Source organism: Myotis daubentonii, chromosome 20, assembly GCF_963259705.1.
Source record: "Myotis daubentonii chromosome 20, mMyoDau2.1, whole genome shotgun sequence".
Lineage (NCBI taxonomy): Eukaryota > Metazoa > Chordata > Mammalia > Chiroptera > Vespertilionidae > Myotis > Myotis daubentonii.
The window spans coordinates 1,787,567-1,810,376 of record NC_081859.1 but is presented as its reverse complement, the minus strand read 5'-3'; the positions used below and the strand labels follow the sequence as shown (position 1 = coordinate 1,810,376).

Here is a 22,810-nt window from a genome sequence, read left to right as displayed (position 1 = left end):
TTTACAGCCATGGTTATCAAAATCCTCCAAACACGGTCAAAGCGCCTTTTTAAAAATGCCCAGCCCAGCCCTGAATGGCCATGCTGTGGTATTTCCCCCCGACCGTCCGACCGTCGAAGAGCAGGAAAGCACTGGCAAGTCCCGTCAGGGTTGGAGGTTGCTGTCAGTCACGGGTGACGGGAAGAGAATTTAAACAGAAATGTGGTTCCTGGTACCGTGTGCTGATCTGAAGCTCATACAAAGGGAGTGAGGTTACTTTTTTCTTCCAACCCATGACTGCTCAAGGCTACACCATTTGAGCACCGTATGCTGAGTAGACAACCCGCCGCCTACATCTGAAGACCGTGGGGCTGAGAAATAAGGCCTCATATAAATAAATGGAGGATTTGGAATGACGGCATGAGGCAGCTCAAGTTCTCCTCCTACATTCATGAATAACCAACTACGTAACTTTTTGTTTTTGTAAATAACGGCCTAAACTCTTATAGACTTGCTCTGAACAATACTTAGACATTTGTAGGTGAAGAAACCTGGAAAAAGATATTAATTGCTCATAGGTTCAAATCAACTACCCTCTCATTCTAGATCTAAAATCATTCTTATTTGCCCAGCCGGCGTGGCTCGGGGTTGAGCGTCGACCTAGGAACCAGGAGGTCACGGTTGGATTCCTGGTCAGGGGCACAGGCCCGGGTTGTGGGCTCGATCCCCAGTGTGGGGTGTGCAGGAGGCAGCCGATCCATGATTCTCTCTCATCATGGATGTTTCTCTCTCTCTCCCTCTCTCTTCCTCTCCGAAATCAATAAAAATATATTAAAAATAAATAAAATAATTCTTCTTTGAGTTTGACTTACAGATACAAAACCCTTAAGGAAGTGAAATTAGTATTTTAAGATGTGTTACTTTAGATCCAGCTGCAAAATGGCAGAGGCGCGCGTCTACCGACTACTTTACATAAATGCACACATTTAGAACAAAAAGGCAGGCAACTTGGGAAACTTCGTCCGTTAGTTTCACCTCTGAAAACGTATACAGGCAAGGGGTGCAAACGCATCTACTATAATGGCCCTCTGTGACTGTCTTCCCCGGGAAGAATCATTCAGAGAATCAAACCACTCCGACTGTCAAATTATTTTGGTCCTTCAGACTCTCAAACCATAAAAGCAATGTAACCGAGAACTCCGGCCTTTCTAGATGTTTCCTCCCAGAATGATCTCACATTAGCTTCCCGCCTCAAAACAACTCAGGCTCTTTTTGCTCAGAGGTAAGTGAATCCCCAGCGCAGGTAATGACCATGGGACGTCAAAGAACTTTAAACTCTTAATTCGTAGCAGGTTAATGTATCACTTGGCTTCTTCCGGGCCCTTTAAAGCAAAGACCTATTACCATAAAATGAAAACCTTCATCAATCGCCTGATCGAGTAATTCCGAGCCGATCGCGTGAGTCCAAACTTAACCCAACGGGGCTAATGGGTGAGAATTGAATTGAAAACACCTTGACAGAGAAAGCAATTTCTTTTCTCGCACTCCTCTGAAGCTGTGGGTGACCCCGGTAATCGAACCATCAACAGCGAGGGGCCATCTGTCCCAAGGGCCATTCGTGAGAGTTCGTTTTTTTGTGTTTTGTTTTGTTTTTTTTTAATTTTAAATTAACAACAACAACAACAAAAAGAAAGCCACGCTGAACCACAGATGTTCAATCTTGATTAATCTATGACAAGAAACTTACAACTGAGAATCAATGTTTTGACGTTTTTCAGATACCAATCATTAAAAGCCAACACAAGAGTTTTTACAGGTACACGGGGGGCAGGGAGGTGGGTGGAGAGGGAGGAGTGAATGGGTTGCTTATAGAAAGATGGTCTTTCAAAGGAAATACTTTTTGGTCACCTGAGCTGTTCATCATATCCTAAAGCAGCGGTTCTCAACCTGTGAGTCGCGACCCCTTTGGGGGTCGAACGACCCTTTCTCAGGGGTCGCCTAAGACCATCCTGCATAGCAGATATTTACATGACAATTCATCACAGTAGCAACATGACAGTAATGAAGTAGCCACGAAAATAATTTTATGGTTGGGTCACAACATGAGAAACTGTATTGAAAGGGCCGGAAGGTTGAGAACCACTGTCCCAAAGCAATAGCTTTTCTTATGATTCCTTTTAGAAGGAGAACAGACAAGAGGCTATGCTGTAAATGAGCTCTCCGAGCCCTGGCTGGTTTGGCTCAGTGGATAGAGCATCAGTCTGTGGACTGAAGGGTCCCTGGTTCGATTCCCGGTCAAGGGCACGTGCCCGGGTTGCAGGCTCGATCCCCAGCAGGGGACGCGCAGGAGGCAGCCGATCCACGATTCTCTCTCATCATTGATGTTTCTCTCTCTCCCTCTCCCTTCCTCTCTGAAATCAACAAAAATACACTTTTTTAAAAATTAGCTCTCGGATTAGCATTGGAGACTGTTCATTGTGTGTATTCTCTCTGCAAGTATACGATGAAATACGAAGGACTGCGTTTATGTTCACAGTTCCCATTGCACGTAAGCTTTCAACGGAAAAAAACATTTACAAATGAAAATTGTGATTTTCGCTGAAGCCGGTTTGGCTCAGTGGATAGAGCGTCGGCCTGCGGACTGAAGGGTCCCAGGTTCGATTCCGGTCGGGGGCATGTGCCTGGGTTGCGGGCACATCCCCAGTGGGAGATGTGCAGGAGGCGGCTGATCGATGTTTCTCTCCCATCGATGTTTCTAACTATCTATCTCTCTCCCTTCCTCTCTGTAAAAAATCAATAAAATATATTTAAAAAAAAAAAAGAAAAGAAAATTGTGATTTTCATCGAGCATTCCCTTTTAATACGTCAGTTTGTTAAGCGTTGTCACTAATAAACACAAGACAGGGGTTGGCAAGAGTAGGTGTACAGTTGTTCGTATGGCAAGTAACACAAGAATCACTACATAATCACACAAGAATAAACTGTGTTTCTCGTCCTCATGACTGTAAACCGATGTATGCCCAGCCCTGTAGTTAGTATGAAACACTTGGAAACCAGTATTCTTGTTTTTTGGGGGGAGGGTTTTTTGTTATTGTTTTATAATGTCTTTTTTTGAAAATATTTTTTTATTGATTTCAGAGAGGAAGGGAAGGGAAAGATGGAAACATCCATGATGAGAGAGAATCATTGATTGGCTGCCTCCTGCACACCCCCTCCCGCACCCCCGGGGACGGAGCCCGCAACCCAGGCATGTGCCCTTGACCGGAATAGAAGCTGGGACCCTTCAGTCCGCAGGCCTACGCTCTAGCCACTGAGCCAAACTGGCTAAGGCACAAACTAGTGTTTCTGTACACACGTCTTCGCTTCCTGTTTCTTCTAGAACATGTCTAACCCTGGACACAGTGAACACAGCCAACACGTAATCTGCATGAAACTGTGTTGCCCCTTATTGTCAACGATTATCCTGCAGAGATACTCCTCCCCAAAACCACCCATTTCACAGCAAAGCGACCACTCTGAGACACGGCTAGTCCCCTGGAGCAACTAGAACAAAATACAAAGAGAGAACACACCATTTTTCTAAAGAAGGAAATCAACCTCTTCCATGGACTGTCATGATTAAACAGAAACGACCGCTTCCACGGATATAAAAGAACAACAGTGCCCGAGACCTTGGAAAAAAATTCCCCAAGTACGACAACTCCCTCTTCTAAACACCACATCCAAAAGAAACTCAACGACCAACAGATATTTAAATTCGCAGACCCCGGGGACTTCCGTGTCCCCGTGGCTGAAGGCACCCCTGGCCTCACGCCATCGGTTCTGTCTCAACCAATGTTTTCTGCACATATTCGTCCGTTACTTCCAATCCTCGGCAAGGTTAACTTTTACCAGAGTTCAATGCGAAAGGGTGGCTTCAGGTGAATGCAGGCTCCGTTTGAACGCTGAAGGCACCCGTCCTCCGTTGCACGTCTGCCACCGGACCAAGACGAAACGGTTTCTGAAATGACTAATTTCTGGACGCTTCCCCGGCTGCAGAGCACGCTCAGATGCACCAGACCGATAGCTCGGCGCTGTATTTCCAGATTCGACCGATAAGGGAGGAGGAAGTGAAAGAGGAAAGGGCCCTATCTGATCTTCACCGGTTCTGCCAACTCAGTGACAGAGCCTGTGGTTCATCGTCAACGTCCTTCTTTTAAAAAAAAAAAAAAAAATTCTTTTTAAAGAAAGCACCTTTGCTTGTGATGATAAAAATCTACAGCCTTTCAGTGCTCTTGGCAAGAAAGCTTTTGAACATGTTTTTATTAAAATCCGAAGTACGGGTGTTGGAGATACAGCACCGCCTTCTCTTCACTTCGTTTACTTTTAATATATTTTTATTGATGTCAGAGAGGAGGGGAGAGGTGGAAACATCCATGATGACAGAGAATCATGGATGGGCTGCCTCCTGCACGCCCCCTACTGGGGATCGAGCCCGAAACCCGGGCCTGCGCCCTGACCGGGAATCAGGCACCCCACCCCCCAGGTAAAGGGAGCGGGGAGGGGTGAGATCACTCACCCGAAAAACCCAGAAGTCACCTTGGACGCCAGCAGCAAAAATAAAGAACAGGTGACCCACAGGCATAGCTACCGAGACCAGTTATAATCAAACTGTTAAAAAAAAAATACAGGATGTGTCCCAAAAAAGAACGTATACACACTTGAACAGCGGAGGGCTCCATTTTGCAAATGCAATGCCTGTTAACACACAACGCCTTTATAATTATTCGCAGCGTGCGTGTACATTTGGGGGGGACACCCTACATAAACTCCACAGCATCCTTATCGAAGTGAGAACCAACAGATACTGAGTGTTGACCTGAGATTTTTAAACACGTATATATATTTTATTTCAGAGAGGAAGGGGGAGGGAGAGAGATATAGAAACACCGATGATGAGAGAGAATTCATGGACCGGCTGCCTCCCGCACGCCCCCCTCCCTGGGGATCGAGCCTGCAACCCGGGCCTGTGCCCTTGACCGGGAGTCAAACCGTGACCTCCTGGTTCCTAGGTCGATGCTCAACCCCTGAGCCACACCGGCCGGGCTGAAATGGGGTTAGGCTTTCACACCTGCAGGCGAGGCGGCTCTATGAAGGAGGATGTGCCGACCGAAGCCACATCTAAAAGTCCAGCTGGACTCAAAGATTTTCTGCATGAAACAAAGGCAGCGCCTCTCACAGACGCGGCTCTACAGAGCCACGCTCGCTGTGGCCCCGGCTGGCAGGTGCGAGAAAAGGGGAGTTTGGTTCACGCCAGCGACCCGCGGATAAAGGGAGCCCTTTGGGACGGGTGTGCGGATGGACAGGGAGCCAGAGAGAGTTCTCGAAGGAGCGCACCGCCAAAGGCAAACCCTGGTGACCACATTTCACTCACAGGTGGTGTTTTTTTTTTTTCCACGTGGGGCGATATGCAAAGTGTCCTAAACCACTTCATTGCAGCGTGTGATTCACCAAAGCCCTACTTTCTAAATGTCAGGGTTCCCCTGGGTTTGGGACTGTGTGGGTGGGTGCACACAGGTTTCAAGGCGGCCTCCAAAAACATACATCTACCCCTAGCCGGTGTGGCTCAGTGGATAGAGCGTCGTCGGCCCGTGGACTGAAGGGTCCTGGGTTCGATTTCGGTCAAGGGCACACACCTCGGTTGCAGGTTCCCCGGCCCTGGTCCGGGCGCGTGCAGGAGGCAACCGATCGGTGTGTCTCTCTCACATCCATGTTTCTCTCTGTCTCTCACTCTCCCTTCCTCTCTCTAAAAATCAACGGAAAAAATATCCTTGGGTGAGGATGATCAACAACAACAACGAAATACATAGACAGTGCGGGTCCCGGTGAGTCTGGGGTTCAGAGGAAAGACGCGGGTCCTGAATGGGAAGGGCTGAGCGGAGGGCGTCCCGACCCTGCCCAGCCCGAGACCCACACGGTCCCACACGTCGAACGTCCCTGCTACGGTCACAGCGACTCACGCCCCAGGTCGCTTCTGTGACCAGCAGCTCTCCGAAGTGATGGATCCGCGCTCACGTGCCCCGTGGCTGGGCACGGAGCCTCGTCCGATCACCGGGATCCACCCGGGACTCGCTCCCCACGCGGGCCAGGCCGCGCTGAGCTCTTCCTTCTACGCAAAGGAGGAAGCGGGGCAGGCCCCCCAGGAGCTTCCCTGAAGCAGGACCGACAGACAAATCAGACACCGTCTCCGTCTGCATGTTCCACCCGCACATTCCGGCCGGGACACGGTGAGTGCCAAGTACGGGCGTGTCCCAGGCCAACAGGACCCCCACAGGCGAGACGCACCCCAGGTGAAGTGGGCTCGGAAACGCCTTTGTGCACGGGGCGTAGGGACGCGGGCTGGGTCAGGGCCCGCTTGCCTTGGCTTCTGATTTCAGAAGAGAGACAGAGGGACCAGCTGGTGTGGCTCAGTGGTTGAGTGTCGACCTATGAACCAGGAGGTCACGGTTCGATTCCCGGTCAGGGCACATGCCAGGATTACGGGCTCAATCCCCAGTGTGGGGTGTGCAGAAGGCAGCCAATCCATAATTATTCTTCTTCATCATTGCTCTCTCTCTCTCTCTCTCTCTCCCTCCCTCCCCCTCTCCCTCTCCCTTCCTCTCTGAAATCAATAAAAACATTTTAAAAAATAATAATAAATGATAATAAATAGGGGGAGAGATCAACCAAAGGACTTACATGCAAGCATATAGGCCTAACCAATGGACACAGACAACAGGGGGGTGAGGGCATGAGTGGGGGGGATAGGGGATAGCATGGGGATAAGGACACTTATGTAATAACTCAATCAATAAAAAAATTAAAAATAAATAATAATAAATACGTGTACCCCACTCAGCTTGCTCTCGCAGATTGCCTCCCATGATCACAGAGCAGCCGACCGTGAGCTCATGCGAGGTTAGGAGAGGCCACGGGCCAGGTGATTAAAACAACAGATCGGATCTGCTTGCCAAGCAACCCAGACGCAGGAGCTGGGCCTCGGGGCACATTTCCTCGCTTCTCTGTGCTGCTCCGGCTTCTCCACGTGCCAGACGGGAGACGGGCGGCTCCTATCTCCTCCACGATCCGTCCAGGAAAGAAACACCCGCTTCGGAGAAGCCATCGCCAGAACACCGCAGTGGAAGCTGGCGGGCACGCGGGCCAGGGCCGCGACGCTCTGGCAACCCTTTCCCCAAGTCCCACGCAACGTCTCTGACACGACACGCGTGTCCAAATTCGGATCGGAGGAAGGTGATGAGTTCTACCCTGACAGATCACTAACCAAAACCTGGTTAACAATCACGTGTCTCCAAAGCGGTTTCCGACCTGAACTGCGGGGGACGCACGAAAGGATTGAAAACGTCCCCATGGAGAAGTGGGCGAGGGAAGCCTGCCGAGTACCTTACTGTAACGTCCCCAACCTTCGCCAACACCCACTTGACCCCCGGCGTCCTGTGTCCTACTGGATCCCGTGGCCATCAGAAATACAAACCGCTATTCCCAGACATGCAGAGAGCATTTTGATTGATTTTCCAACGTTGACTCCTTGCCAGGTGCTTAGTAAATCGTCTTCCCACTGCCCCCCCTCCGCCGCGACACCCACCAATGACTATTTTAGGGCTGGTTGGGCCCCAGGGCAGCGTGGGTCCCTGGGATCCGAGGTGCTGGGGGATTCTGGGAAAGAAACTTCCTGGCCGGATCTCCCATGACCTACTTTTACACTTCCTCTTCTGTGAAACAACCGGCAAGCTTCCTTATTATCCAAACAGATTTGGAATCTGGGCCCTAAAGCATCCTGATTCACACGGGTGGTTTTTCAGGTAAATTCCTACATAAGTAGGGCCTCCGGGTGCCTTTAACGTCCAGGGGTGGGGAACGTCCGGCCCTCAGGCCGTATCTGCCCCCGGAAAACATCTGGTCTGGCCCTGCCCAGGCCTCAGGGGTGAGTTCATTAAACATCTGATCGCCTTAGCTGGTGTTGCTCAGTGGATAGAGCGTCGGCCTGCGGACTGAAGGGTCCCGGGTTCGATGCCGGTCAAGGGCACATGCCCGGGTTGTGGGCTCCATCCCCAGTGGGGGGCGTGCAGGAGGCAGCCGATCCGTGATTCTCTCTCATCATTGATGTTTCCATCTCTCTCTCCCTCTCCCTTCCTCTCTGACATCAATAAAAATATATTTTAAAAAATACAAATGACGATGTTTCTAAAAAGCAGCAGTTTCCACAGCAAACAGCCAAAGGGCAAGAAGAGAAGACCAAAGTGGGAAAAAGCAACTGGACAGACCAGTTCCTAAAAGATGGGCGAGGGCAGAGGGAGTGAGGACGGAGCCGGCCACTCCCAAGTCTCCAGGGAAAGGTCACGGCCCGCCTGCCCCAGGCACGGACCTGGTCCTTTCATCGCGATGACTTTAGCCTGCACGCACTCATGACTGTAAGAGGCTGTCTTCCATCGACAATAGGTTATAAGAGGCTGCCCTCCCTCTCAACACTGAGGTTTCAAACTATGTTTAAAAAAACCATTCATAGTTTTGCATTTCTGATGTCTGTCTGTAGACGCACAGAAATTAAAATGTACGAATCATGGCAGAAAGAGCGCCGCCATGGTCCCAGCCGGCCAGCGTGCAGCAGCCAGGGCCGGCCGAGCCCCGCCTGTGTGCGACTTCAACTTCCTGCCCCGACGTCAGCCACGCCCCTGTCGCCACAGCCGGGGTGGGCACCTCTATTTTAAGGTGTGCAGCTCCAAATTGCTTAAGAGCATAGAATTGCTTTTTTTAAAATAAAGGCATATAATTGCTTTAAAAAAAAAAGGCATATAATTGCTGGCCAGTTTCTGACGCTGAGAGTATCGGCCGCCTTTGCGCCAAGAATAGAGGCCTCAGCTCCCCAGACCCACACCTAAGCATCAGGTGTCCAGGGTCCGAGCGCACCGCCAGGGAAATCACACCAGCCACACCCGTGAAAACATCACACAGGGCACGCTGAAAAGGAAAGAATCAGGAAGATAACCCTCATTCTCTCTCTCTCTCTCTCTCTCTCTCTCTCTCTCTCTCACACACACACACACACACACACACAACAAAAGTGGGGAAAACTAACAAAAATCACCCTCGCAAAGGGCTCTGTCTTTTCAGGAAATTGCACAGAACTGACAGCTGAAACCCTTCCCAGGCATGTCCCACGCCTCCCTCCCTCCCTCACTCCCTCCCCCCACCAGGGCTGGGCAAGCGAGGTCATTCCAACAGAAGGGGCAATTCCAAGACCATCAGGAGGGAACCGGTGTGGCTCCCCCTGGACTGGAGGAGAATTTCACTGGTGTTTGATCTATTTATTATTTTTTATATTTTTTTACTGAGTTGAGAGAGAGAGGAAGAGAGAGACAGAGACATCCATGATGAGAGCGAATCACCGATCGGCTGCCTCCCGCACACCCCCCACTGGGGATCGAGCCCCCAACCCGGGCATGTGCCCTGACCGGGAATCGAGCCATGACCTCCTGGTTCCTAGATCGGTGCCCGACCACTGAGCCACACCGGCCGGGCCTCACTGGCGTTTTGAAAAGGAGCCACCTTTCCGAAGAGGAGTGAAAGGAAGTGAAACGTGAAGGCCCCACGGGACGGCCGCGCTGGAAGCGGTGTGTCTCCCACACCTGACACCGAAGCTGCACAGACAACATGCACGGTTCCTGCCAGCAGGGCCGGGACCCGCAGCGATTTCATTCCCAACAACAAACGTGAGGCGGCAGGAGGCGCAGAGAGTCACGCAGCGAGAACCCTCACGCGTCCCCCACGCGGACACGCGCTGGGACGGACTCGGCCGTCTGAGGAATGGACAGAACGCACGTACCTTCGCCTTCAGAGGAGTGACATTTCACGTTCAATACCAGGTCAAAGGTTCTTTCTGGGTTTTCCCTAAACGAAAAAAAAAGAAAGAACATCGTTATAGTCCCATCCCGTGACATGCGTAACCATCTCCGAAAAGCCGGTGTTCTCATCACTCTCAGTCGGTGCCGGGGACGACATGGCCGCAGTGCGGCGCAAATACAGTTTTGTTGTTGCCATTTTCCCACGTCAGCAACTTGAGAGCGAGGGGAGGCCTGAGACGCCGGGCAAAACATTTCACCTCTGAGCTTTCCCCTGTAAAAGGCCTAGTTCGCATCATATGCAATTGTGAGGATCCAGTAAATAAAATTGTGAGGATTAGGTAAACTGAATAGTACATCTGGAAGTACCTTAGAAAGAATTAAGTGATGCCTCCATGAAAAGCATCATCTTGCCCGGCCGGTGTGGCTCAGTGGTTGAGCACTGACCTAGGAACCAGGAGGTTACAGTTTAATTCCCGGTCAGGGCACATGCCCGGGTTGCAGGCTTGGTCCTCAATGGGGGGGGCGTGCAGGAGGCGGCCCGTCCATGATTCTCTCTCATCACTGATGTTTCTCTCTCTATTTCTCCCTCTCTGAAATCAATAAAAAATGTATTTTTAAATATACAATTTTAATATATATTTTAAATATAAATTTTTTAAATATATATTTTTTAAATGCATCATCTTTATTGTATAGAATCTAAACGAAAGCCGCATGGCCCTACCCGTCTCCACCTTTCGTGCGCACAGAGCAGGCCTCACAATATTATGAACCGCCTGGCTCTGCCCGCCCCTTCCAGGCCACCAGCAGCCACGGATCACGCTCCTTCCGTGACATGCGTGGCCCCTACTTCTCTTGACACGTAATTACTCGACTTGGGCACGTTCGAAGCAGCAGACCACACACACGGACGGCAAGGCCACCACCACCAGCCTCGCTTTCAGTCCATTATCTCGGGGTAAGGACACACCTGCCTGCTGGTTCCACTTTCCCACCAGGAGCTGGGGGGGGGGGGGCGGGGGGGGGGGCGGGTGCTGCCTCGCTCAGACATCCCCTTCTACCAACTTCTCAGACATGCCACCGACTCATGGGTTTCTGTTCAAAAACTGAATTGCAATCTAGGCAGACACTTTTTTTTTTTTCAAAACAGGGTCCTGTTTTCACCTCTTTCTGCCAGAAGATGCGAGTCTGATACCACAGTGGCCACGTGACCAAAGTGCTCAGATATATGTCAGGCTCCCCCCCCACCCACCCCCCACCAAGGAGGCCTTCGGGCCTGATCAGACTCCACCGCTGGGCTCCCGGGTAAACACTCTTTTTCTTTTCAAATTTTATGGTCAAAGACGAGAAGCCAGAAACAGGAAGTGACCGGCCACATCCATTCATCTGCAAGTAGAGGCACAGTCCCTCGGTCCGGCCGCTGTGCACCGGTTCCAATGGTCACACTCCGACCCGGTGACCTCATCCCGCACCGTCTAGCCAAATGGCAAAACGGGGATTTTTCCCATCTCCCCCCCCCCCCCCCCCCCCCCTCCCCGCCCGCGCCCAGGATGTCAGGAAATCCATTTCAACTGCAGAACGTCCCTAATATCCCTGCCTGTGCCCCTTCGGAGCAGACCTGACATCGGCCCAGCTACTGACACCTGTGACATTTAAGAACCCTTTCCCAGCCGCACAAATACACTCGATGTTCATGGCTTTAAAGTCTGGGACAGGAGGGGGTGGCCAAAAAAGAGGGGGGTGGAGAGAGAGAGAGAAACAAGAAGGAATTCTTTGCCAAGTAAGTTTAGGAATGGGGGGGAGGAGAGAGAGAGAGAGAGAGAGAGAGAGAGAGAGAGAGAGAGAGAGAGAAGGAAACCAAATCCCCGCATCCATGCAAGTCGCCTCCGACCTCCTGAAGGTTCTGAAGGTCCCGGAGCGACCCCGGGGCTGCGGAGGGACCCGACGCCTGCAAACCCTGCCCAAGTGGACGCCGGTTTGCAGGCGCCCTGCCCCGATTATGGGGGGTGGGGGGGGCGCGCGTTCGCCCGCAGAAGCGGCGGGAGGAGGGGCACCCCCTGGGGGGAGAAGACCCGCCGGGAGCCGCCGGGAAGGCGAGGGGGGGAGGAGGGGTGGCCGGATCGCGGGGACCCCGGGGCGAGGCCGGGCCCGGGCCTAGCGCGCACTCACCGCGTCCTGCTGTCCATGCTCACATGTCGCGGGCGCGCTCGGGGGGCGCGCGGGGCGGCGGCGGCGGCGCTCGGGGGGCCCGTGTCGCCGCGCGCGCCCGCCCGCCCGGCCGCGGCCTCTGTGACAGCAGCGGGCGCCGCCCGTGTCCCCGCCGCCCTCCCGCCCGCGGCCTCGGTTCCTGCGCCGCCGCCGCCGCCGCCGCCGACCAGGAAGTGGGCGGGGCCTCGGGAGGGGGCGGGGCCGGGGCGCACCTGGCACCTGACCGCCCGCCGCCCCTGCGCGTCCCGGCGCGACCTCCGAGCGAGCGGCGCCCCCAGATCCTGCGCCATCCGCGGCGTTGGGCGCGCGGAGCGGGCTCCCCGCGGCGGAGGTCCCGTGCGCTGCGCCCCCCTCGCCCCCCGCGCGCCTTTGGGGGGCGCCCCCTCCACGGAGCGGGTCCCTACTTCACCCTTTAGACCAAACAGGTGCTTTGCTTGAAGCTGGAGGTGGAAACCCTGGGAGGCCGCACCTGGGCAGCCTGGCCCCCCACCCCTGCGCCTCTGACCAGGGTCTGGGGACCCCACTGCACAACACAGGGCGCCCCCTCCTCATTCACCCACGTGCACCTGCCAAATAGGCCACCCAGGGCCCACGGGTGGGGGCGCCCCTGGGTGCACACGGGGTGTCTTCGCAGGCCCGCCTGCACGCGCAGCGCCAGCAAGGACCGCGTTTTCTTGTTATTTTGGGTTTTTTGGTTTTGGTTTTTGAATGTGTTCAGGCTACTGCCTCTGCTTGTTTTTGTTGTTTCAATTGATTTCAGAGAGGAAGGGAGAGGGAGAGAGAGAGAGAGAAACATCAATGAGGAGAGAGAATCATGGGTCGGCTGCCTCCTGCACGCCCCCTGCTGGGGATCAAGCCCGCTACCCAGGCAGGTGCCGTTGGCCAGAATCAAACCCGGGACTCTTCGGTCGGAGGCCGTGGCTCTATCCACTGAGCCACACCAGCCAGGGCGAGGACTACGCTTTGGACACACTCACAGCAGGGGGTGCACGGGAGGCCTGGGGAGCCACGAGGCCAGAGGCCTGGGGACCATGAGACACAGCCAACATGTCAGAGCTGGGGCAGGAGGGGAGTGGGTGATGGCACGCAGGGGACCTGTCATACGCCAGGTGATGGCCACTGACCAGCACTTTCTAGAAGGAGAGGCAGCAAGCCAGCCAAGGGGGGTGGGGGGGGGCATGACAGGCCCACCTGGTGCTGGCGAGTGAGGCCACCTCACAGGCCCCTCTCTCTGTTCTGCGCCTTCCTCCCCAGGCTCGGGGGAGAAGACACGAGGAAACGTCTCCGAGAGAACCTTCCACGGACTGTGCGGGGCCGGACACCCGTACGGACACCTTCTGGAGGCTTCTCCCACCGGGATTACCACCCAGGACGCCTGGCTGCTGTTTGTCACCCGGACAGGGCAGTTGCTTCCGACTCGATTCTCACAAAAGGTAGGAGGGGAGGAAGCCGAATGTGGTTTGCAAAAGGGTGAGTCATGACAGGTCCAAGCCCAAGGCCAAACCTCAGGAACTCACAGCAGAATTTAGGCTCAAGAGCCTGAAAGGAAACTGGGTTACGCCCGCGTTGAATGTACCTGCCCAAGGTGGGGGGGTCCTTGGGCAAGGCAACCAGGTCTAGTGCGTCGCCAGGGACTTAATCGTCCACAATGCGGGTAGCACATCATGAGGAACCGGGGTGGGGGGGGATGTATACATTAGCCTAACGTGTTGTCATAGCTCGTCACACCCAGACATTTCGGCTTCTCGGTTCCTGCGCTGGTAGAAAGGGAATTATGACGTGTCTGTCACGCGGACAGCGCCGTGTGCGAGTCAGAAAGGGCTGCCGATTTTATCTGATCTTTTCAGAAACGATTCTGTGGATTTCAGTTTCAGTTAGGCCAACGGTACCGCACACATTTCCCCCCCAAATAAAACTCCTTTCTACCCAAAGAGTTACCGTACTGCAGACAAATTCTGCAAACTGAAAAACCACTTCTGCTCCCGGGGTTACTAAATGGCTAGAACTTCTCCTTTCATTATAATGAATTCTCCTCCCCAAAGACGGAACCCTACCTGGGATGCCTGCATGAGGGTTTTTTTTTTTTTTTTATCTGTGCTGCGGAAATGTTAATATATAGGTTTCTCCCGCCCGCGTGCTGGGATGTGAGCGACAGTTATACCTCTGCAGAATCATGGTTATTTTTCAAAATTTATTTAAGTATATGAAAGGAAAACACTGTATATGCACACACCAAACAAACCTTTATATATATATATAAAGATTTCAGAGAGAAAGGGAGAGGGAGCGAGAGATAGAAACATCCATGATGAGAGAGAATCATGGGTCAGCTGCCTCCTGCACGCCCCACACGAAGGATCCAGCCCACAACCCAGGCATATGATGTGCCCTGACTGGGATTCGAACCCTGACCTCCTGGTTCATAGGTCAACACTCAACCACTGAGCCATGCCGGCTGGGCCCAAAACAAATCTATTTAAACCAGCGTTGAAGCTGACCATACGGGAGATTCCTTTATCTATTCTGGTATGACTGAGATAAAAGGGACACACACATTTACGGACACAATTTGCATGATTTGTTACAAATTACCGGAAAAGAGAATTCTGTAGACACTGATCTTGGGGACAGGTCTATTTAAACCAGGGGTGGGGAACCTTTTTTCCGCCAAAGTCCATCTGCATATTTATAACATCATTCCTGGGCCATACCAAATTATCAATTTAAAATTAGCCTGGCGCCGAAACCGGTTTGGCTCAGTGGATAGAGCATCGGCCTGTGGACTGAAAGGTCCTAGGTTCGATTCCGGTCAAGGGCATGTACCTGGGTTGCGGGCACATCCCCAGTAGGAGATGTGCTGGAGGCAGCTGATCGATGTTTCTCTCTCATCGATGTTTCTGACTCTATCTCTCTCCCTTCCTCTCTGTAAAAAATCAATAAAATATATTTAAAAAAAAAAAAATAAAAAAATAAAAAAATAAAAAAATAAAATTAGCCTGGCCAGTGAGGCTCAGTCACTGAGCGTCAACCGATGAACCAGGAGGTCACAGTTCGTTCCAGGTCAGGGCAAAGGCCGGGGTTTTGGGCTCGATCCCCAGTAGGGGGTGTGCAGGAGGCAGCTGATCCATGTCTCCCTCTCACATCGATGTTTCTCTCTCTCTCTCTCTCTCTAAAATTCAATAAAACCTGTTTTAAAAGGTAGTCTTCCAGTTTGAAGACAAAAGGGCTGAGATCCCCCTCAGCATCTTTCTCCCCTGAATATATCCAACTCTTTCCAAAATTCAAGGGGGAATAATATCTGTGTCTTTGGCTGCTAAACTTTCCGTGAAAAAGGGTAGCCCAGTTCTCAAAGACAACCCAGCCGCGAAGTCCTGTCCCCCCACCCCCACCCCCACCCCCCCACCTTTCCAGGTGACTTGCCCCAAAATTAAGGAACCAAAGCTCTTACCTCTGACCGGCATCTCCTGGTCGGCCTTGCTCCCTGCTCCCCAACCCGCCAGACATCGGAAAGCTTAAGACAGTCCTGCGTTAAGCAAAACGGCCAGAAGCAGAGTAGCACTGGCGGACTGTATCGGAGAAGTCCGGTTCTCTTCCCGGACACCTGGAGGAGGCTCACCTGGGCCCCAGGCACAGGGCGGAGTGTGTGTGTGTGTCCCCTGTGTCACCGCCTGGGACAGAACCTCCCAACCCCACCCACCAGACACTCCCGTGAATTAAAAACATCTCCACGGTAAGCCAGCTCGGCTCACACCCATCCATCCTCTCTGGAGAGTGAGTCATCACGTCCAATTCGCAGTGACGTCAGAATGTATTGGAGGGAGGCCTGGCTGGTGTGGCTCAGTGGAGCCTGCAACCCAGGTACGTGCCCCTGACCGGAATCGAACCCGGGACCCTTCAGGCCGCAGGCCGATGCTCTATCCACTGAGCAGAACCAGCCAGGGTGGAAGGAAGGTTTTTAAATCAAGTGGCCTGCTGTGGAGGGTGAAACAGCCGACCCCAGCCAGCCAGCTGGCAAAGCCAGTCTGTGAGCACAGAGAAAAGGAAAGAGGCTCAGTGTTTGCGTCGCTCTGTCACCCATGCACGCAGGCCTCACGTACAAACCAGAAAGACAGGCCTGGCCTCGTTGGCGTGTGGCCTTTTCATAGCCGCGATGTTGTCAAGCGCTTTACGATCGTGTTTTATAAGCTGGGTTTCCGTCGTCCGTGACGTATAGATTAGTAGGTGAAACAGGTACCATACCTGGCAAAGCAGGAAGCTAATTCTTTAGGGATATCTTATCCCAAGAATGCACCCCACCCCCCCCAGCCCCGTGTGTGCCACAGGCCCTAGGAAACAGGTCAGCCTGCGAAATTCTACTGAGACATCAAGCCATTATCTTCATAAAGCCCATAAGTCTCTCTCTCTCTCTCTCTCTCTCTCTCTCTCTCTCTCTCTCTCTCTTTTTCTCGCTCAACAAATATGAACAAGACTCAAGTGGGTCCCTGTTTCAATTCCAATGATTTATTGTCATATGGCCTCTCCCTCGTTGATGTGTTTAAAATATCCAAATTACAATCGTGTTAGATATTTGTGTAGTCATCCCTTTCTTCAAAAGTCCTTTGTAGCCCGGCCGGCGTGGCTCAGTGGTTGAGCGTCAACCGATGAACCAGGAGGTTACGGTTCGAGTCCCGCTCAGGGCACATGCCCGGGTTATGGGCTCGATCCCCAGTGGGGGGCGTGCAGGAGGCAGCTGATTCCATAATTCTCTCTCATCATGATGTCTCTCTCGCGCGCTCCCTCTCCCTTCCTCTCTGAAATCAATAAAAACATTCTTTTTTTTAAAAAGACACTCACTGAACCCACATATACAGCAACTGGGGTCCTGTTCAGTCAGGGACCCAGAGTCACCAAAGAAGTCCCAGGAAGCAAAACCTGTGCCCTTACCGCCCAGCGCGGCTCAAGTCGTTGAAACTGCTCAGAATTTCGATATTATGCTTCTGTTTGGAGGTTCAGGGCTAGTCACGGCGGTGCTCCCCTGTCAAATGACAGAACAGGAGGGCACCCCAATTGCACAGCCAGGAAGAGGGGTGTGGGCAGGAGAGAGAGTCCCCCATCGTGTTGGTGCCTGAGGCCAGCAAGTCCCCTTTGCTGAGAGGCCGGGGAACCTATTGCAAGGAGGAGTCGGGGGCAGGTACACCCCGATTTCCTTCTCCTTCCTTCCTTCCTTCCACCTCCTGCTGCGGGACCCAGGGTTCGAGTCACCACAAAGCCCGCCGGCCCAGAGGCTGAGCTGGTGCGGCCCGTCCACGTGGTTCCCCGGGGGCAGACAGCAGAGAGGAAGGTGGACACGTGGCCTGAAGGAGCCACACGGACACTCAGCCCCTGGTGCCTCTGGTGTTTGCAACATGCTCCACGCCCTCTGACCCCGTCCAAGCAGACCAGCTAGCAGTCCTAAGCTCGGAGCAGGCACAGGGGAGCAGGAGCCACCCCGCATGACTTCCTGGGCTCCCTCCTCTGTCCCTCGGCTTCACGGTGGGCCTGGAGGGGGAACATGAAAAGGAGGAACACCGTGGTGCGTGCTGATTCACATGCTGCTCCTGCCAGGCCGTCCCTGGGTGAGGGGGAGGCCGTCCTTCCTCTTTCTGCCGCCCTGCCTCCCACACACTCCATCTGACTCACCTAGAGCACCCGGCCAGACACCCGGCTGCCCCCCGGCTCTCCGCGCTTCCTCTCCTCCTGGGTGACAATGAGACAATGAGACTGTGTCCCCAGGCTGGCCTCCAGCCCTCAGTCTCCCTCTCTCTTCCATGGAAACGGTTCTCTCTGTAACGTTCCTGGAGCTGAAAGCGTGACCCCACTCTTTCCCGCCGACTGTCACCTCACAAGGAAGGAAGGGGGCATGAGGGAGGCTGTCATTGAAACAGAGAAGGTGCCCTGGCTGTTCGGCTCAGTGGATAGAGCGTCGGCCTGCGGACCAAAGGGTCCCCACGGTCGATCCCAGTCAAGGGCACGTGCCCGGGTTGCAGGCTGGATCCCCAGTGGGGGGCGTGCAGGAGGCAGCCGATCCATGATTCTCTCTCATCATGGATGTTTCTCTCTCTCCCTCTTCCTTCCTCTCTGAGATCAACAAAAATACATTTAAATATATAATATATTGAAAAAACATGTATAAGTAGCATGAAGAGTCAGAAATGAAAAGAGAAAGAGAATAGACAAAAAAAACTAGACTGTCAAGCCAGGAGCTGCAGCCTGTGAAGGAGAGAGCAAAGAAGCAGAGAAAAGATACCATCAAAGGAATAGCAAGAGGAGGTTTCCTGGAACGAAAGGACCTGGTTCAGAGGTTCAGAGGTGAAAGGGCCCCTCCCAAGTCACGGAGCGGAAAGAGACGCGTTCCACGTTGTCACGGTGATTCGGAACACTCGGGTTACCGTGAAGAGCCTGGAAGCTCTCAGGAATCAACAGGCAAACAAAAACAAACAAACAAAATCAAACCGTGTAAAACAGACAGGATCCTCCAGCTGGCGTCCCTGGAAGTTGGAAGACCATGGGGAAAAAATTCCAAGGAAATGATTCCCAATCTAAAATTCCATACTCAAAAAGGCAAATCCAGAAATGTCAGGCAAAGCCTAATGTTTAGACTTTGGTAGCTATCCTATATAATAAAAGCCTAATATGCTAAGTGTCTGACCGTTTGACCAGTCGCTATGACACACACTAACCACCAGGGGGCAGACGCTCCAACCTGTAGGATAGCTTGCTGCTGGGGTCTGGCCGATCGGGACTGGGTAAGATGGGCTGGACACACCCTGGAGACTTCCCTCGGCCCCTCCTCGGCCCCACTCGTGCACCAGTGGGGTCCCTCGGCCTGGCCTGCGGGGATCGGGCTGCAACTGGCTCTCCGACATCCCCTGAGGGGTCCTGGATTGTGAGAGGGTGCAGACCAGACCAAAGGACCCCACCGGTGCAAGAATTCGTGCACCGGGCCTCTAGTTACAAGATAAAACAGCTCAACGAGAGAGGCAGCAAAAACTATCCCCCCTCTAGGTCCCAAAGGATGAAGACTGGGGTGATCCAAACTCAGGAGAGAGTGTCTAGAGAGAGCTTTGACCTTCAGGAGAGGGACCCAGGCAGCTCGAGGTATCGCACGGGGGAGGAGTCAGGGTATCCACACCCAGCTCCTCCTCTGGCCTCTGGTAAGGGATTCCCATGGACCAAACCCCGCAAGAAGCCAGAGGATGGAGGTGCTTATGGATTTAACTCACTGAAGCCCAGCCTTCCACTGCAGACAGCAGGGCAGGTCGGGGAGGGCGGGGAGTGGTGTGAGGGGCAAATGGAAGAGTTCAGAGTCGTGAGAACTGACCCCAGTTAGGAAGTAGCTTCCACCGTGTGCGTCGTGAACACAAGTCTTTTTTTAAAAAAATTATCATTATTTTATTGATTTCAGAGAGGAAGGGAGATAGAAACATCCATGATGAGAGAGAATCACGGATCGGCGGCCTCCTGCACGCCCCACACTGGGGATCGAGCCTGCAACCCGGGCATGTGCCCTGACCAGGAATCGAACCTGGGACCCTTCAGTCCGCAGGCCGACGCTCTATCCACTGAACCAACCCAGCCAGGGCGGGAGCACAAGTCTCAATGCAGACTTTCTCTCCTAAGGAGCCGTGTCTCTCTACGGGAAGGTTCTCCGAGGGGTATCCAGGCCGGGGCGGGTGTAAGGGAGCCTGAGTCCAGCTTTTCAGTTCCCACTCAAGTTGTGAAAGTGAACGAAGTTTAATCTACTTCTTTATGACCCTTCCCCCAACCCCGCAACCCTCCCCCCAAAAGATAGTTGGTTTGATTTTAAAAGGAAGTGAGTTGTCCGAAGGCATCTTCTTTGTCATCTTCTGCCCTTAACAAGCAGGCTGCAGCCCAGCTACTTGAGGGGCCCTGAGGGGGTGGGGAGGGAGGGAGGATGGGAGGTGCTGACCCATAAGGACATATGGACACAGGGAGGCAGCTCTGGCCAGGGGACCGTTAGATGGTGAATATGGAGTCTTGAGGGCCATTCAAGCGTTTCGTTTAGGCCAGGGGACACTGAGGTCACCCCAAAAGCTCCCCGAAGACCCTGGGGGCCATTAGCTCCTGTCTGAGCGGGGAGACTCTTTGCAGACAGAGGTGAGAAACCACAGGGAGGAAACCATCCCTCAGCCCGCCCACCAGCCACCACTGGTGTCTTCGTTCCCTAGCAACGTGCCCTAGCAACAGGGGACTTTTACTTCTGTGCCGGCAGCTGGAAATCAGCCCTGGGTTGGTCAATGTGTCTTCCAACCTTCCCCTTTGTTGAATTAGGACTTCATCCTCCCCTCCCCCCCTCTTTTTAAAATATATTTTTATTGATTTCAGAGAGGAAGGGAGAGGGATATTGAGATAGAAACATCAATGATGAGAGAGAATCATGGATCGGCTGCCTCCTGCACGCCCCCCAACTGGGGACCGAGCCCACAACCCGGGCATGTGCCCTTGACAGGAATCGAACCCGGGACCCTTCAGTCGGCAGGCCGACGCTCTATCCACTGAGCCACACCAGCTAGGGCGCCCTCTCCCGCTGCCTGGAGCAGTAGTGCGACTGACCCGTCGTCTGTTTGGGGCCGTTCTCTCTCTAGTTGGCGTTAGGAAGAGAGATAGATCGTTCTGTAGGCGTTGGCTGGTGAAATTACTAGAATTCCCACAGCGAAACTGCGCTCAGTAACTGGCTGGCGAAGACAGAAACCGGCCCGCGGGGATAACTTCGCCGCCTCCTGCAAAACAGAAGCAGAACGTGGCCACGTGGGAAGAGACAGCACCGGGGTTTTTAGCGAGGCTCCTGGGCCGGAAGCGACCCGAATTTAAATCAGAAACGAGGCCGAGAGTTTTAGGGATCGGCTACATCGAGTGGTCAATCGACAAGGAGGCTCTGGGTCTCTGGGAGAGCTCAGGGAGGGGGTGTATGTTGTAATCACATGAAAAGTGAAGACACGTGATAGTAGCTAATGTGTACGCCTCAATTTCATAGCTAGGGGTCCCCTATTGGATGCGTTCTCCATGCCAGGCGCTGTTCTCGGGCCTTCCTTGTGTCCGAGCTGGATCCTGCCCATCCCCCCAGCCGTGCATGGGAGCCAACCTACCCCGAGAAGGTGGGCAGCTCACCTGAAATGACCTGGACCACAGTTCCAAGAGTCAGAGCTCCAACGCAGGCCCCCTGGCCCCAAAGCCAGGCGGCGGCTGTCCTGTCCTACGTCGCCGCCCGGAACCTTCCCAGCAGCCCTCTCAGTGAGCTGCTGGGACTGTTCCCACGTTCTAGACGCGGGAACTGAAACGCAGAAAGGTGAAGTGATCGTCTCCAGGTCTTACAGCCAGCGACAAGGTCGGGATGGAGCGCCCGGGCTCAGAGAAAAGGCCTTTCAGCAACGAAGCCCCACCTCTTGACGATGATAACGTGCTCTCTCCCCGGGGAGGCTGGCCTGTGCTGAGCTCAGGTGGTAAGGAGGGAGCTACAGTACATGGACAGGTCCTGTTTTCATTAGCCCGGCGTCAGGTCTGACCAAATAATCCATCGGTACCCCCTCCCCCCGGCAAAAGGACCTTTAGATCATTTCCCATCTGATACTCCCTTTCGCTTAGACCACATTCCGTTGGCGAGAACCAGTAACTTTCCCCTCCGGACTTGCCTGGGGTCCAGAAACACCCAGAGAACTCCCCCCTCCCCCTGTCTGGGGTCCTTTAAAATGTCTGACTCCCCGTCCCTGGGTGTTGGTGCCTTTTGGGGGCTCCACCCATCTGGTTTACAGATGACCTAATCTGTATATATAAAACCCTAAGTGACCGTTCGACCGTTCAACCAGTCGCTATGACGCGCACTGACCACCAGGGGGCAGACGCTCAGCGCAGGAGCTGCCGAGCCACAGCAACTTTGCAGAGTGCCCTCTCGCACCCTGGGACCCCTCGGGGGATATCGGTTTCGGCCCAATTCCCCGCTGGCCAGGCCGAGGGACCCCACCTGCCGGAGGGACCCCACTCACTCTGCAGACGCCCTTTGAACCCTGGTGCTGCCCCAGGTGCAGCTGGCTGGGGAGGGACCATGGGAGGTCGGCTCCATGCCGTATCTGGCCCATCTTGCCCAGTTGCGCCCCACTGGCCACCTTCTAATTAGTTTCCTTTCAATGTGCACGAATCCGTGCACCGGGCCTCTAGTACATTTATAATTCTTTACCACTTTTGGCCTCGTGCGCTCCTCCTTCAGCGACCCTAACACCCGAGAGGCCGGGCCAGGAGTAAGCAGAGCCTGTGGGTGTCGCCATCGTGGGCTCTGAATGCAGCCAAGTGCCAAGTCGGGCAGGACCTGGGTCGTTCGATTGAGTCCCCGAATGTCCCCTTTTAATCGATCGATTTTACATTCTATATCCTTTGTTTGGATCTAGTTCTCCAACCTGTACAATTTTTTGAGTCTCGAGTCTACTTTTCCATCCTGTGAAGTGACTCCTTCCAGGTTCTGATCTGATGGACTTTTGATTGATCAGAATTTGCATTTTCATTTAAACACACACACACACACACACAACAAAAAAGACACCTCACCCAAAGATTGGATTTTCATGGAAATTTCCGCCGAAGCATTGCCAGCCACTCTAAATGAACAGGAACGAAACAAAGCGCTCTTTTTCAGATTTTTCTATTTCAGCTTTATTTTCCCCTCGTTCTCCAGGGGCTGCTGTTTTCTTCCCACTCCCACCCCCGTCTTCCTTTGG

General features: G+C 53.4%; 1 protein-coding gene across 6 annotated transcripts in view; it reads right to left on the bottom strand.

Annotated features, from left to right (window-relative positions):
- DENND1B (DENN domain containing 1B) overlaps positions 1-15,654 on the bottom strand; it is an 87,226-nt gene extending 71,572 nt beyond the window's left edge. For 2 of the 6 annotated variants that reach the window (XM_059677555.1, XM_059677557.1), the window contains exons 1-2: positions 15,514-15,647; positions 9,839-9,903 (exon numbers count right to left, since the gene is read on the bottom strand). In XM_059677555.1, coding sequence (XP_059533538.1) covers positions 9,839-9,903; positions 15,514-15,569 — 121 coding nt within the window. In that variant the 5' untranslated portion in view covers positions 15,570-15,647. Of the gene's footprint in view, positions 1-9,838; positions 9,904-12,026; positions 12,222-15,513 lie in introns of those variants that run through there. The other 4 variants (XM_059677560.1, XM_059677559.1, XM_059677558.1 and 1 more) reach the window with 4 other exon arrangements.
- Between the last annotated feature and the right edge of the window lie 7,156 nt (positions 15,655-22,810).